This window comes from Betta splendens, chromosome 1 (assembly GCF_900634795.4).
Source record: "Betta splendens chromosome 1, fBetSpl5.4, whole genome shotgun sequence".
In the NCBI taxonomy this organism is placed as follows: domain Eukaryota; kingdom Metazoa; phylum Chordata; class Actinopteri; order Anabantiformes; family Osphronemidae; genus Betta; species Betta splendens.
In genome coordinates this window covers 9,815,387-9,829,236 of record NC_040881.3, presented here as the reverse complement: position 1 = coordinate 9,829,236, position 13,850 = coordinate 9,815,387, and the positions used below count along the sequence as shown (strand labels likewise).

General features: G+C 51.8%; 2 protein-coding genes across 2 annotated transcripts; both read right to left on the bottom strand.

Annotated features, from left to right (window-relative positions):
• Positions 1–1,658: 1,658 nt before the first annotated feature.
• Positions 1,659–6,598, bottom strand: tyrp1b (tyrosinase-related protein 1b). The gene is made up of 9 exons (XM_029161411.3): positions 6,494–6,598; positions 5,290–5,648; positions 4,962–5,070; positions 4,378–4,591; positions 3,883–4,087; positions 2,649–2,816; positions 2,280–2,459; positions 2,054–2,200; positions 1,659–1,972 (listed from the first exon to the last, which is right to left on the bottom strand). Exons 1-9 carry the CDS (start codon positions 6,505–6,507, stop codon positions 1,767–1,769), a joined length of 1,602 nt encoding a protein of 533 aa, XP_029017244.1. The 5' UTR covers positions 6,508–6,598; the 3' UTR covers positions 1,659–1,766.
• Positions 6,599–6,638: 40 nt separating this feature from the next.
• On the bottom strand, positions 6,639–12,980 carry si:dkeyp-118a3.2 (retinitis pigmentosa 1-like 1 protein). Its single transcript, XM_029130009.3, has 6 exons — positions 12,763–12,980; positions 11,468–12,628; positions 10,889–11,188; positions 10,241–10,358; positions 9,490–9,591; positions 6,639–7,929 (listed from the first exon to the last, which is right to left on the bottom strand). The coding sequence occupies exons 1-6, from the start codon at positions 12,824–12,826 to the stop codon at positions 7,788–7,790; spliced, it is 1,887 nt and encodes a 628-aa protein (XP_028985842.1). The 5' UTR covers positions 12,827–12,980; the 3' UTR covers positions 6,639–7,787.
• Positions 12,981–13,850: the final 870 nt, after the last annotated feature.

Here is a 13,850-nt window from a genome sequence, read left to right as displayed (position 1 = left end):
GTGGGAGCAGCGAGAGGTAGGTGCGATTCCCTCGTCATTAATCTGCTGGTTTTTACACCCGGACTCACTCTATTCCTCTCAAACACAAAGCACTGGGACCTTTTCCTTTACTTGCTAAACGGTTTTTGAGAACATCAACGTATCGCATAGTTCCGAGTGAGGAGAGGATCACAGGAAGTCGTCGCCATCGCTCACGGACCTGAACTTTCTGCTTCTTACAGTAAATCACAGCTGTTCAGCATCTTCAGTGCGGAGGAAGAACCTGTGCAGAGTCCACTCCACTAATGATCTAATCTGTACTGAGGTATCAGGAGGTATACCAACGTGCTAAAATTCCTCCTGTTGCTATTTAGTTTGTTTTATGTGCATTATTGTGCTGCTGCGGTTCCTTCCATTTACTGTAAGAACTGGGCTGTAACAAGGCAAAACTAATTGAATCTGGGCTTAATAAGGTGAAAAGAGAGAAAAAAAGTTTTTTTGCTAAATGTTTGAGAAGCACCTCGGTCTGCTGATGGTTGCAGGGCTTTTATATTAAACATTTAAAAATAGAATATGCTGTAATGTACCAGTTTAGTTTAAAAACAAAATCCCCAGCTCCTGGACAGCACAAGGTAAAAGGAGCTGGAGCTCAGATGAGCAGCCCTGCTCTAATTAAGGCAGACAGTGACAACATGTTGCCAGCGGCTGCACCACTGTAACATGTAGCCAATCCCTATCGCCAGTAGAAGCATCCACACAACAGGAGGTTGGTTCATATTAATAAATAGTAGCGCTGAGATTAATTTTAGGGCTTGTTAAGCATCAGCAGCTACTGTTCATGTCCCATTCCGGAGTAAATGAAGGAACATGAGTGGAACTGATGGGACGTTTGCCAGTGTTCATGCCTGTGCCTGGCTTTTTATTCAGCAGCTTAGCCTGAAGCATAGAATAATCATTTGATGATGACCTCAGGATGTACCTTTCATGCTTGGCTCAATGCTTTCATACTGTAAGCATTGAGCCACTTGACAATTAATTAGCAACACCCTATTAACGACTAATCAGTGAACAGAGTTTAAACAGATGAGAGCAGCTTACCGTACATCCTGTTACGGTTTCACCTTCAGCGTGAGCCGTGAACAGTAGGTACAGCAGGTTTTATGTGTTAATCAATAGTTTTATTCAGCTTTCAGTGTAAAGTCATTCGCCTATGCGGTCAGCCATGCTTTGACTGTGTCCTGCTGCACCGACACCTGCTTGACCTCCCTTTTAAATTTGAATATTCAATAAACTACAGCTACTTGTCGGCGGAAGCCTGTGTAATACAACGTTAGGTCCACACGAGGGCGGTGTGAGTCCTGTTATGAGCAGGGACATGTGCATGGTCTTGATCTCAGCCAGCGTGGGGTCAGAAGCAACTCCACGTCGAAGTGGTGCGATTTGCTCATTGGCCTCGGGCTCCACACACGCTCGACTGTGCCTGCAGCGAACAGGCCTCACGTAACGAGCCCTGTGGTCTGTTCGTGGTTACAGTCCATTTTCCACATGGGAAGTTATTTATTATGAGGCATCACATGATGCAAGGGTGCGTATGTGTTCTAACAGTAGCAAGGGGTTTGTTCATGCTTCAGGAAACCATCCCAACTACTGTATATACAGCAAAACTCAGGCAGACAGACTCTGTTTGAAGCCAGCTCAAATTTATTAGAAGAAATTGAGCCGTTAGGAAAAGCAGAACAAATGCGTGAACATGGTAACAAGCCGCGCCTCTGTGGACGGGCCCGGGTTCAGACGACGGACTGCGACTTGTCTGACCTGCGACTGTCACCTGAGTAGCGTTGGAAGGTGTCTCCCAGCAGCGGCTCCAGGGCGTCGGCCGAGCGGTAGGAGCGGTCGCGCACCACGCAGGCCACCACGGCGCCCACCACCGCCACCACCAGCACCGCCGCCACTACGGCCACGGTGATGATCTCCGACAGGGTGAAGGCGCGAGCTGTGGGGGGGGGGGGGGAGGGAGTTGAAGGTGATCAGGGGGAGGATTGGAGTGGATGCGTGTGCGTCTGCTGCTGCTTACTTGGCCACTGGACCTCGTAGGTGTAGCCCAGGTTCTCTGGGGCGGAGACGAACATCTCGGCGTTGGTGACCGGGGGCCAGAACGGAACCATGTTGAACCTGCGGTTGTGCCCAATGGGCGCGTTCTCCTCGGGGTACACCACCTCACCTGACGGAAGGGAGCAGGGACAGCGTTACCCGCGCAGCCGCCCCCTTTAAAGGCAGCCCTGTTTCCGCGGGGGCCCTACCGGGTCGGTGCCGGCGGAGCCACTCGTCGAACACGGCGTCCGTGAAGGTGTGCAGCAGCACGAAGATGGGGTCGTTGGGCGAGAGGTGGGTCTGTCCGCCGGTGCCGTTGAGGAAGAGGTGGGCCAGGTTGTGGAGGCTGCGTACCACCGGGTCGTACATCCCCTGGGGGGCGCTGTAGCCTGGAGAGTACAGAACAATAAAGATGAGAAAAAAACACATGCGCCATTTTAATTTTAAATTTTACATTTTTCGAAATTAGGAAGTATTGGGTTGGAGGAAGCTGTATGTGCATGTGAGCTTAGGATCTGGATCCCGTGAGCGGGTTAGGGTTAGGCCTAGGGTTAGGGCTAACCCACTCCCCTGTGCACCTTCAATGGTGTTCCTGAAGCTCTCGGAGGAGGTGGAGTAGTACGGAGGCGTGTCGAAGGTCTTCAGCTCCAAACAGTCCAGCACGTCCTGGGGCTCGGGCAGCTTCTGCACCATGGGCCGCGCCACGTTGCCGGCCGGGTTCCTCCGGATGGGGCTGCTCTCTGTGCCTGGGCGTCACACAAAGCCAGTCAGCAATGAGTTCCTCCCCACACACAGAAATTAGAGCCGGCGTAACATTTAGCCACTCTCTAATTTTGTGTGGGAGACCAGATTAGTTTGATCAGCCCTAAACATGACAGAATGGCAGTTGTGTTTTCTTAAATTATTCACTGAAAGCCATCAGCAGTGAGTGGGAGCAGAAGTTTTCCCTCGTGCACGCCCGATCGCTTTCTTTTTTACTTTCCCATCCGGCGCTCGCTCTCTCTCTCCTACGTGGAGCACATAAACAGAAGGATACATAACCGACTTGTCTGTCTGTTTGAAGATTATTCCCGCAGATCAAAGGGATCGGTTCGACTGCTCGATTCCTGACTTAACGAGCGCGCGCCAACGAGGCGGCCCCCGTAACCCATTTAAGGAGACGCTGCTTGTTGACGCAGGAAACACCAGGCCTGTCATGACTCTCTGAGGGGATTAATGAGACGGATCACTCGCGCGTTGGCTGCTCACATGTTTTACCTGTTCCCAGACTTCCTCTGTGTTTCCTCTATGAATGTAAGACCCTCGCTTTCATGTTTTTAGAGTAGGGCACCGGAGTGGAAAGAGGATTTATCGTCCTAATTAATTCCAGATAAAAAAGAAAGTGCTGAATGAATTGGGTCTGTGTGAGAACCCGCGCTGGTGATTTTGGCTTGTAATCTGGTGCCACTGTGGAACGGGATCCAATCCCCGCAAATAGGATCTCCTGAATCTCATTGCGGGCTAAACCGTTGTATGTTCAGATGTCTGCTGTGGAAATTAGGCTCACGGACTCAATATTTCAAAATGAGTTTCTTTTCTTTCTTTCTAAGATGCAGTAAGACGCATGCACGCAGCCCCTCAGATGGCAATGTTTAACAAGTGGAGTCGTTTCAGACTAACTGTAGTAACGGGGAGCGGTACTGAATGCAGCACAACAGCTGTGGGGTATTATTTATAGCAGCTTATGTTCTACATGCGCTCTTTATGAGCTCTTTGCCCTCTTTTCGGGTGCAGCTGAGACTACGCTGTACATCAACGCCCTCCGATCCTCACTGTTGCAGACGGTGCCCAACGTGTCGTAGTCCTCCACGTGCTCGCAGACCACCCTCCACCGGGAGAACACCGAGTTGGAGCTGATGGAGCTCATGTCGAAGCTGCTCCGGGCGCCGAGCAGGTCGTCGGTGCAGATGTCGCACTCGTTGCCCCCGATGGCGAAGTTCCAGTAGGGCAGCGCGAAGGTGGGGTCGCCCAGCATGTCCTGCGGGTGGAGGGGAGGGGGACGGGCGGGCGTGAACATACGTTTCACCTGAACACCTTCATTTGGACACGGTTTTCATTTCCACTTGTGTTTTTCACACTTCCCACCAGTGTGTTCCTCCTTCGCCAGCCTTTCTCCTCTAGGACATCTCGAATCCCCACACGCCTCCTTCTTCCTCCCTTTATCCTCCCCTCTCCCCTCCCCACTTCCTCCTTCGCTCTACCACGCCCCCTCGCTCCTCTTCCCTTTCCCGTGACCCTCTTTATTCCGCCTCCCCAGTTAACACCTACTTGCATGTCTCTCTCCAGGTGCAGCAGATGGAATCTGTGCCAGGTGACAAAACCCGGGCCCTCGTGGGAGAAGTCGATTCCTCCGAAGCTGGCCTGGCCCGGCCCCAGGTAGGTTTTACTGACAGAGTAGTAGTGGCTCCAGACGAAGTAGTTATAAATGGTGATGTTCTCGAACTGCGGGGTGTTTCCATCCGGACCGAGCATCTCCTGGTGTCTGAACACAATGAAGACATTGTGTGGTGTAGAATAAAAGTCATTACTGGAATGTCTGTGTGTTTGGGGGTTCGACTACTCCAGCCCTCATTTGGCTTAAAGCTTCTTCATAGATTCACGTGCTCGTACTGTACTTGTGAGATTATACAGTAAATCCCTTTACTGCCTCCTGAACTGATAATTTGCTCTTCCACCCGCAGCTTCACCCACGGCTACAGCGATTTAGCTGTCGACAGCCGCGCTCAGCTGGACCGAGGCTGCAGGTCCTCGGGCAAAGCTGTCTGTGCCCAAAGGCCGCCCGATAAAAGCTGGGGTGTGTTGAATGTATGTGGTAGTAGTGAAGAGTGTAGTGCAGTTGCGTGCTTGTGTACCGTCGCGTACAGATGACCAGGTCCGGGTGGACGGTCCTTTTAGCTCGGTCCAAAGCGTTCACGAACGCCTGCTTCTCAGCTGAGCTCATCTGCATTATGTTCCTCCGAACTGGAGAGGGGGCGATGGGTTGGAGAAACAGAGGGACGAGAGGAGAGAGAGGAGGGTTTATTGGGGTGAGGAAGAATCAAGAAAGGAAAATGTCATTAAAAATTGAATTTCCTTTTTCCCAACAACAACTGCTGCCTTTATTCCCTTAACTCGTGTAGTTGTCTGTGTGTCTGAAACCTTTTAGGGCTTTTTAGATCAGGACTGCAGGGTTTTGCTTACCCACAGAGACCCTCTGGTCACAGTTGGGTCCGCTCAGGCCGTGCCGGCACCGGCCGCAGTCGTGGCCGCTGTAATTGCCGTTGCACTGGCAGGTGCGGTTGAAGAACCTCAGCGGCCACCTCTCCCTGTCGTCGCGGCCCGCGTACGGGTACTGGGGCCCGTGGCGCCGGGCGTCGGCGGCCAGGGTCACGCACCGACCCCTCCCCGAGCCGGCGCCGCACTCGTCCCCGGCCAGGCCCGAGGGCGACGGGCAGCACTGGCCGCTCCGCAGCCCCCCGGGGGTCACGCACTGCCGCGGGAACTGGGCCGAGGCCAGGCCCGCGCACAGGGCCGCCACCAGGAGACCCGACATCCAGGTTCTACCACGGGAGAGGGGGGTCTGATTAAAGTAGCTCAGGAATTTCAGAGACGCTGGGAGCGACTGGACGCGTTTTGCATGTTGAGGATTATCGCTACGGCTTTTCACTAAAGCACTTCTAATGTTCAGGCTTGTTCGGGGCTGGAGTCCATTTGGGCAGATAGTTGCTAAAATGAAAACCAAAAAAATCAATGCGCTGCAGACACGCACTTCAATTAAGCTCAAGAGTGAAACACTGGGTTGGGGTTTTGTGCTGAAGTCAGTTGTCTTAACGTTATTCTGAAAACCTGGCACCTCACGTACGCGCCCCTGAAGACAGACAGCGCCAGTCATTCTCCATAAATCACACAGCCATTAACTTTTACACATTAAGGGCTTTCAGCAATAGATGACGAGTGGATTCGCTGGCTTTGAAGCTGCTTAGAAATGAACAGAGGACAGACAAATATATACTCGTAAGTTCATTTCTAACAGTGACAATCAAGGAAAACGTTCTTTCCATCCGCACCTTTACAGTGATACAGTACTTTATACTTCCCAATCTGTAATAAATAGCTCCATCCATCTTTTATCTTAACATCCTGTTCTGGTGAGGATTCTGGGGGGTCCGTAGCCTCTACGGGCAATTTAAAGGCGTCAACAGACTGAGTGGGAAGCCGGGTTGACAGGAAGCACGAGCGCTGGGAGAACATGCGAACTCCGCATACAGCAGAAATGTCTTCGGCCAGAATAAAAGGCGGGGGCCTCCTAGCGAGGAGGTGACAGCGCTAACCACCACACCCTGTCATTCAAGAGGTAAAACACCGGGCTTGTGTGTGAAATATCATGTATAATGTGCTCTCCTACCTCTGACTGTCCATGCTGCTCCTCTCTGTCTGCAGCCCCCCCCCGAGAGCCGGCTCATTACTCTCCCCTGGATTAAATAGCTCTGCAGCACATGACCGGACCTTTCCTGGGAGTTTGTGTACAGTGTGAGTGCACGCGCGCACACACACACACAGATTGTCTCGAGGTTTTTTTTTTTTTTCCCTAAACTCTTATTTTTATCCCTTGTGATCGCGAACCAAATGACTCCAGCCAGCGTCGTTGCTCGTTGCTGGAGGCGTCCAGCGCGAGACAAGGCGAGGACGTCACGCTCCGTTTGGCCACTTTCAGCCGGATAACATGGCCATGGAAGCCAGGCAGGTGTCAGGGGAGGCGTGTGTGATGGCCCGTGTACACAAATGAGTGTGTTCCTGTGTTTTTGTTCTCAAACGTTAAAACTGTTGAAACACAACCGCCAAAGCATCTGCAGAGAAACTCACACTGGGATCCTTTTATTTTGGTACGATAAAACAAACGGGAGCAGGAAAAATCACACCGGCTTTTAAACTCTGTGACATTTCGGCCCTGAGGGAGGCGTGGCTTGTCTAGGCTGGTGTTTGACATCACTTCCTGTTCCTGTTCCATGTCTGGTCATCGTCATTACTCACACCTGTTCACACGATGCTGATGTTGTCCTATTACTTCAGTTTTGCTCGTCTGTTCTTGTTCACTGTTATCTGGATTTTTTGTTTGTACTTTTGTGTTCAGAGCTTTGTCCAGATTTTTATTTTCCTGCATTTTCCAGTTAATTACTCATTGTTTCACCACATTTGTATTTCTTGTCCTGGTCTACATTGGGGTCCTCACGTACTCTAGTCTTGTTTTAGCAGATCCCTGTAGGGGAGTAGTTGGTTTGTCGGCCTCCGGTATTGTTAGTGAGTCTGTTGGCCTCTCATCCGCCTTGTTGAATGCGTTACAAACACTCATGATTCTGTTCCTCTACACTGGTACGTTTTAATGAGGCTGTACATGCTATTCTGCCGTCAGTGCTGTCAGTAAATCACAACACGAATGAAAGCAATCCGGACAAAACAGGAAAACTGTTCAAGCCCCTCTTGTCAAATAGACATTCAACTCAATTCAGGACACTATAATTACATTTACTCACAAATACATGTTCATGTTCACCGATTCACACAAGTCTGCTCGTGTCTCGTTCTGACTATGTGTATAAGGTATCGCAGCCAGAATGCGTGGCGGTCTGTGCTGGGTCCAGTCAGGGATTGAGTCCGCTGAGTGTCGAGGTGTGAGCAGTGGCCGCTCGGTATTAACCCCTTCAGAGCATCGACGTCCGGAGCTCCGGCTGTGCCGCGGGGCCGGACGGGAGGCCTGACATGGCCGTGGCGTCCCCCTCCTGGTGCTGCCCCGCGTCGCTGTGAGCCAGGGTTGAGGCGACATCGGGCGGGTCAAGGGCTGCTCTGCTGGCACAGAGGACAGGACGGCAGCAGTCAGGCCTAACAAGTCACAGATGAACCTCTGACGATGCAGACAGTCAAATTAAAGCTAATCGGCTGGGGACCGTTAGAGGCTCGTTCCGCGGGGACACTTCAGGTACCAGTAAAAGTCAAACGCTGTGTAATGCGGCGACGTCTCACGGCTGGAAAACCGCCGCTGTGAGCAAATGGTGCTCTTCTCACAGAGAGGCCTGTTTGTTTAATGACTTGCACAGCAGATGGAGAAGCTTAAACTGCGGTGGGAAGGGAGGCGCTAACGCGTCGAGATAAAAATAGATCCCTTGACGTTGTTGACTAATTGCAGGTGACTCTGTCCTGGGTGAGAGAATTCCAGGAAGGGCGGGATGCATTTTCCGTGCCCCAGTTGACTCATCCTCCAGGGTGTCCCCTCCATCGTCTTCACGTCATTCCAGATGTATAAACCTAGCATGACGGCTGCATCTTACCCACAATGCATTAGTACTATTTATTACTTCCACTGCTCTAAACTGCTATGGTGCAACCAGACTGCTGGGATTTCCTGGTGTCATTATGACTCTTTTCTGCTCTTTTCTGTCTCCTACTGCCACAGTTTGTTGCAGGAGACTAAAATACCAGTTGTGTGTGAATGATGAGGTCGGTGAAATCGCCCCTTTTGTGCCTTTACTGCTGCTAAAGATGCGACGTTTGGATCGTATTCTAAAAGTGACTTTGGCTGCTGACAGTGTTTTTTTTGTGTGGTTTCCTCTCTCGATGACAGCTGGATTGTCACCGCTGCTGTAAAGTCTCTTAACAAGGACACGTTTCAAAATGACTCCGCCGCCTGTTAAATAATTCAGCGTTGCTTTGTTATCGTCTGTTCCGGGGCGCGCGTCACATTTCGCTCTCTGCGCTTCGCGCGCGTTCGCCCCCACGTGTAAAACAACATTGGGCCATAGGATCGATCGTTATTGATCCAGGGCGGCAGGTCCTAGATCAGGGCAGAACAGCTGCGTTAGCCTGTATTAAAAACTAAGCAAACCGAACCTACGGTTTCCAGGTCAGTGCACGACTTCCTGTTGGTCCTCAATTAAGAAAGCACTAATGACAGGGAGGATGACCCAAAAGAGTGTGTGTGTGTATGTGGGGGGGGGGGGGGGGGGGGGGGGGGGGGGGGGGGGGGGGGGGGGCAACAGGAGTGAGATCATGAAAACCTTGAAACGCTTCAAATGAGACAGAAGGCCTTCACCTCATTTACAGCTCATGATAAACACAACAGAGCTTTATTAGGAAGATCTTTGTATCCATCATGTTTAATCTGTGTTAACGCCTGGTGAGGACGAATGGGAGCTCTTTGTCTTGTGCTGTAGTACATGCTGGTACAGTATGTTTGTAGATGGGTGTCACTGCCTGTTTTTGAGTATTAATAATATCTAAAACCAATGTCCATGAACTGGCAGCCCGTCTGTGCAGCACACTGTACACGCTCTCTGCACGCTTTCATACTCGGCGTATGTTTTTCTGCACGTCTGCCAAATATCGCGGCGTTGTCAACCGTGGACTCACTGCTCGCTGTCTGCAGGCAGCGTGTCGTCGCTGCAGTCGCCTCCGGTTGCTTCCTCTGGTTCAACACGTCCGTCTTCACTGGCCCGCTGACGAGCTGGAGCGCTGCACGCACGCACACGCACGCACACACACACGCACGCACGCACACACGCACACACACACACACGCACGCACGCACGCACACGCACGCACGCACACACGCACGCGCGCGCACGCACACACACACACACACACACACTTAGAACCGATGCCGCTTGTGTCTTCCCCTTCTACAAATCAACTGCTTGTTGTATCAGGCCACGGCGGAAGATGGAAAAACAGAAATCTATTACTGAAAACTCAGAACCAACACTTTCATTTCACTATTCAGCGATATACAACTGTTAGCTGCAGTGTGGGCCACATCACAAGTAATCACGTATCGACACAGATGAGAGTCCAATATGTTGTAGTGCTGCACAAATTACAGCAATCAGATTGGCTTGTTCCAGCTAATAAATGAGGCTCCGTTGGATGTGGTTTGTCTTCATTCATAAAAAAAGAGGGAAGAATCTGTTGTGCAAATACAGAGCCAGGAATCTGTTCTACAATACGAGGAGATTAGGGTTTAATGTAAATCTATTTCTGTATCAGGCTGTTATGTGGATAATGTAGGTCAGCCTACTGGAAATAATATTGGGTATAAGTTGTGCTAAACGAATCATATTCTGACTGTGCTTTAAATATACCGCTGCTGATGTGCTGCACCCACCTGCTCCTGCTGCGGCGCTTGACGATGTAGACGAGGATGATGAAGGTCTCCACGAGGAGGAAGACGGCGGCAGCGATGGCCCCGATCTTCCAGGCCTCCAGGCCCGGCTCAGCCGGCTCTAAACAAATACACCGAGGCAGAGACGGAGCACAGGGGGGGGAGAGGTATTTGATTTAAAGGCAAAGACACTGAAAGTTACAGCACTCCTGGAAAAAAAATGGCGTCTGATGCATTATGCCTGGCTACAACTAAATCAGCCGTCCCTCAACAAGCTCGGCCGCGACCATTCGTCTTTATTCCGCCATTATGTTGCTTCCTTTTGTAGCAGGAATCCTTTCTTTCGTATCACTCCGCCCAATCCACTTGTTCTGTGGCTGTAAATCTTTGCTAGCTCACATGGAAAGAGTGTAAAGTAATTACTTGTCATCCATAAAATTGCCCATTGTGTTGTGACACCAGTCAGTGTGTTGTGCTCATCCCGCTCGGCTGCTTATTCTAATGAAACTTGGCCACCTGCATGTGCTGCTGCTGGAATAGCAGCGAGGATCTGTTTTCTTCTTAACGCTGCGAGCTGCACAAACTCGCGTAGATGTTTGTCAGACTTCATTTAAAGAAGCAAAAGAGTGGAAATCCACAAATATTTTCTACCTGCGGCTCCGGCGGCGCCTTCCACCAGCTCGTTGGTCCAACCTGCTTCGTTCCTCTCTGGCCGCGCGCCAGGCGCCAGGACGTCCGTCACCACATTGTCGAGTGTCGGCTGAGCCGCGGCGGCGGCGGCGGCGGCGTCGCTCTTCAAGAGGTCATCGGTGGAGGTGACGATCTCGTTAGCGAGCTTGGATTGCTCGTCCTCGGGGCTTTTCCCTCCTAAGGCTGGAGACGGACGCGGGCCGGGAGCCGGGCCCTGCTCCTCGGAGGCCGCGGCATCAAAGTCGGGCGGCGGCAGCACTTCTGGGAGACAGGTTTGGAATGTGACACGGAGATGAAAATGAAGCCAGGGGGCCAAGGACGTGTCACGTCTACAGTGGGATAATGCATAGTTGTGCTGTGGACGGGGGATGCGTTTGCAAGCTAATATGATTTAGCCAAGGACCTGTGTTAAGCTAACGTGTTGTTAGCACTTCTTGTTTTTGTGACCCTGACGTTTCACACAGAGCAGATATAGACTAGTTATAGGTTGATCTTTGTTACAGGGGAGCAGTATCACATGTTTACACCTCCATATCTCACCTCGATGCTCCGTTCCAGAGCCACGTGACGGCTCCGGGTGATCTCCTCCTGCTGGTGGCTCCCCCTCTTTGTCGGCCGCGCTCTCGCTAACTTCGCTAACTTCGCTGACTCCATCTCGTCCTCCTCCCGTTTCTACCGATACGTCTGCACCCTCATCGACAGCACCTCCCTCTGGTTTGCCCTCCGTGCTCGGGCCTGTTGCAGGATCCCCCCCCTCTTCTTCTGCTACTGTGTTTGGGACCTCCATGTCATTGCTGTCAGAAGGTGACGTCTCGATCTCGCCTTCGTTTTCATCTGCTGGGGCTTCTTCTGCCAGCGCTCCGTCCTCGCCCCCCGCGTCCCCCGGCTGCTCCGCTCCGGCGCCGGCCAGGCCTGGGTCGGACGCTCCCGCGTTCTCCTGCTCGTCACCCAGAGCCATCGTCACAACCCGTAGCGTTGGCTCTGCCTTGAGTGTTCCTGTTTCCGCCGGACCCTCTGCTTTTGAACGCCCAACCTGCTCATGGTCGTCCGCTACCTTTGCCTCCTGGGCCGTTAAATCTCCTCCGGCCTCTTTTGAAGTGGCCCCCTTTTCCTCCTGACTCACTCCAGTGTCCAGGGACTTGTTGATGACCTCCACCCTATCTCCAGTTCCTCCAGCTGCTGCAGTCTCCTCCACAGATCCAGCTGCAGTCAGCCCCTTCTTCTTCTTCACAACTCTTTCCTCCTCCTCAGCTATATCTTTAAATGCATCCACCTCTGCTACCACCTGCTCCTTTCCAGCAGCCGTATCCCCTCCCTCAGGGCCCATATCTTTACCCTCCACCACCTCCTCCTCTGCCTCTTGCTCCAACACGTCTTTGGTGTCAGAATCTCCTTTATCAGCCCCCAGTGCATCCTCTGTGACTGCTTTCTGTACTGCTGCCTCATCTCCTTTTCCCTCACCCCCTCCTTCCACTTGGCCCATAGCTGCCTCAACCTTCTCTAGAAGCTCCTTCAGCACTTCCTCTGCTGCATGACCCTCCACCCGCTCCGATGCTTCCTGCATTACCTGCTGCACTTCCTTCAGGCTTGGAGGGGCCACTACTGGCACCACATCTACATGAGGCACATCTGGTTCATGCGGTGGAGCCCGAACATCTTTGAAGCTGACCACTGACAATGATTGATTTGAGGTGGACAGACCTATGAAAGATGATATTTTGGTGTGTGCTAGCAGCTATAAACATAAGAAACAGCAGAAACATACACATACAGTAATGTGGAATCACATTCACTGACTTCTACAGTAATTCAAAATAAATAAATATGAAACCTACCTTCAGATGTGCAATGCTGAATCAAAATAGCCACCAGAAATCCATTCAAAACGCAGTAGTCCATGTTGGCAGAGAAAACATAGAAATAATATCCTCCAAAACGATCCAGCGTCTCTGAGGAAAACAGTCTTTACCTTGTTTTCCTTTGTCAAGTGTGTGTGTGTGTGTGTGTGTGTGTGTGTGTGTGTGGACTCCGGGTGGCTGGACGGTAAATTGGGCCGGGGCAGGTGACGCCGAGATGAGGGAGGCTGGAAAAAAAAAAGAGCATTGCTGTGTTAAATGTTGCCACCTCCAGGGGTCTTTCCAGCAGCAGATGTCTCTGAGGGGCGAGAGTGGGGGAGGAGGGGGGAGTGGTGACCGTCGAGTAGCACTTCACTGGCAAATGCTTTACGAGACCCCTTCAGGGGCAGCGGGCGGCATGTCACACGCGCGGTGAACTCTGGAGGAGCAATTATAGGGCGGCTGTGAGTTCGGGGGGGGCGTGAGCGATGCTGCGGCGAGGACGAACCGAGTTCAGCCGCTAAAAGTTCATAATTAGTGTCACAGCGCGGCCGTCACTCGCGCCAGGTTGCTGTTGTTCTACCGGGCTGGGGTTTCCGGCTGCTGTGCCGCTTGTTTTTTTTGTGTGTGTTTTAATCACCTACAGCGATTGTGCACTGTACAGTCGCACAGCGCGGCCACAGCCAGGATGACAACAGCACCCAGTGGTTTCCAGCTGTTATCACACAACACGCGTGTCTCATCCAGCTGTGCAGCGCGAACACTGCTCATGCTACACGGATGTCTTGCGCGTCCCGTTCAGACTAATGGTGTGATTAGTGTTGGAATCCGAGGCAACGGGAGGCGCGGTGCTGTAAGTGCTACAGTACATTAATTGGGCGCTCTGTGTAAATGTACAGTGTCAGCTGTAGTGTATTGCTGGAGGCGATGAAAATTCCCCAGCTGAGTTGTTGTGCAGCAGTTTATTTATATTCATATCCAGGTTAGCATCACTGAGACATCCCAGGCGTACACAGCAGCCACTTTAAACGTTCTCTGTGGATACAGCCACGAACCACATCGAGCATCTGTGGTTGTTAGCCACTGAT

Excerpts from the sequence above, each read along its gene's own strand:
- tyrp1b (XM_029161411.3), bottom strand. Across the intron at positions 4,592-4,961 it reads CTGGTCATCTGTACGCGACG|ACACCAGGAGATGCTCGGTC; the intron begins GTACACAAGCAC and ends CATTGTGTTCAG. Across the intron at positions 2,201-2,279 it reads GCTCCGCCGGCACCGACCCG|GTGAGGTGGTGTACCCCGAG; the intron begins GTAGGGCCCCCG and ends CCCTTCCGTCAG.
- si:dkeyp-118a3.2 (XM_029130009.3), bottom strand. The coding sequence starts at position 12,826 with ATGGACTACTGCGTTTTGAATGGATTTCTGGTGGCTATTTTGATTCAG. Across the intron at positions 10,359-10,888 it reads AGGCGCCGCCGGAGCCGCAG|AGCCGGCTGAGCCGGGCCTG; the intron begins GTAGAAAATATT and ends GTATTTGTTTAG. Across the intron at positions 7,930-9,489 it reads CTGCCTGCAGACAGCGAGCA|AGCAGCCCTTGACCCGCCCG; the intron begins GTGAGTCCACGG and ends CTGTGCCAGCAG.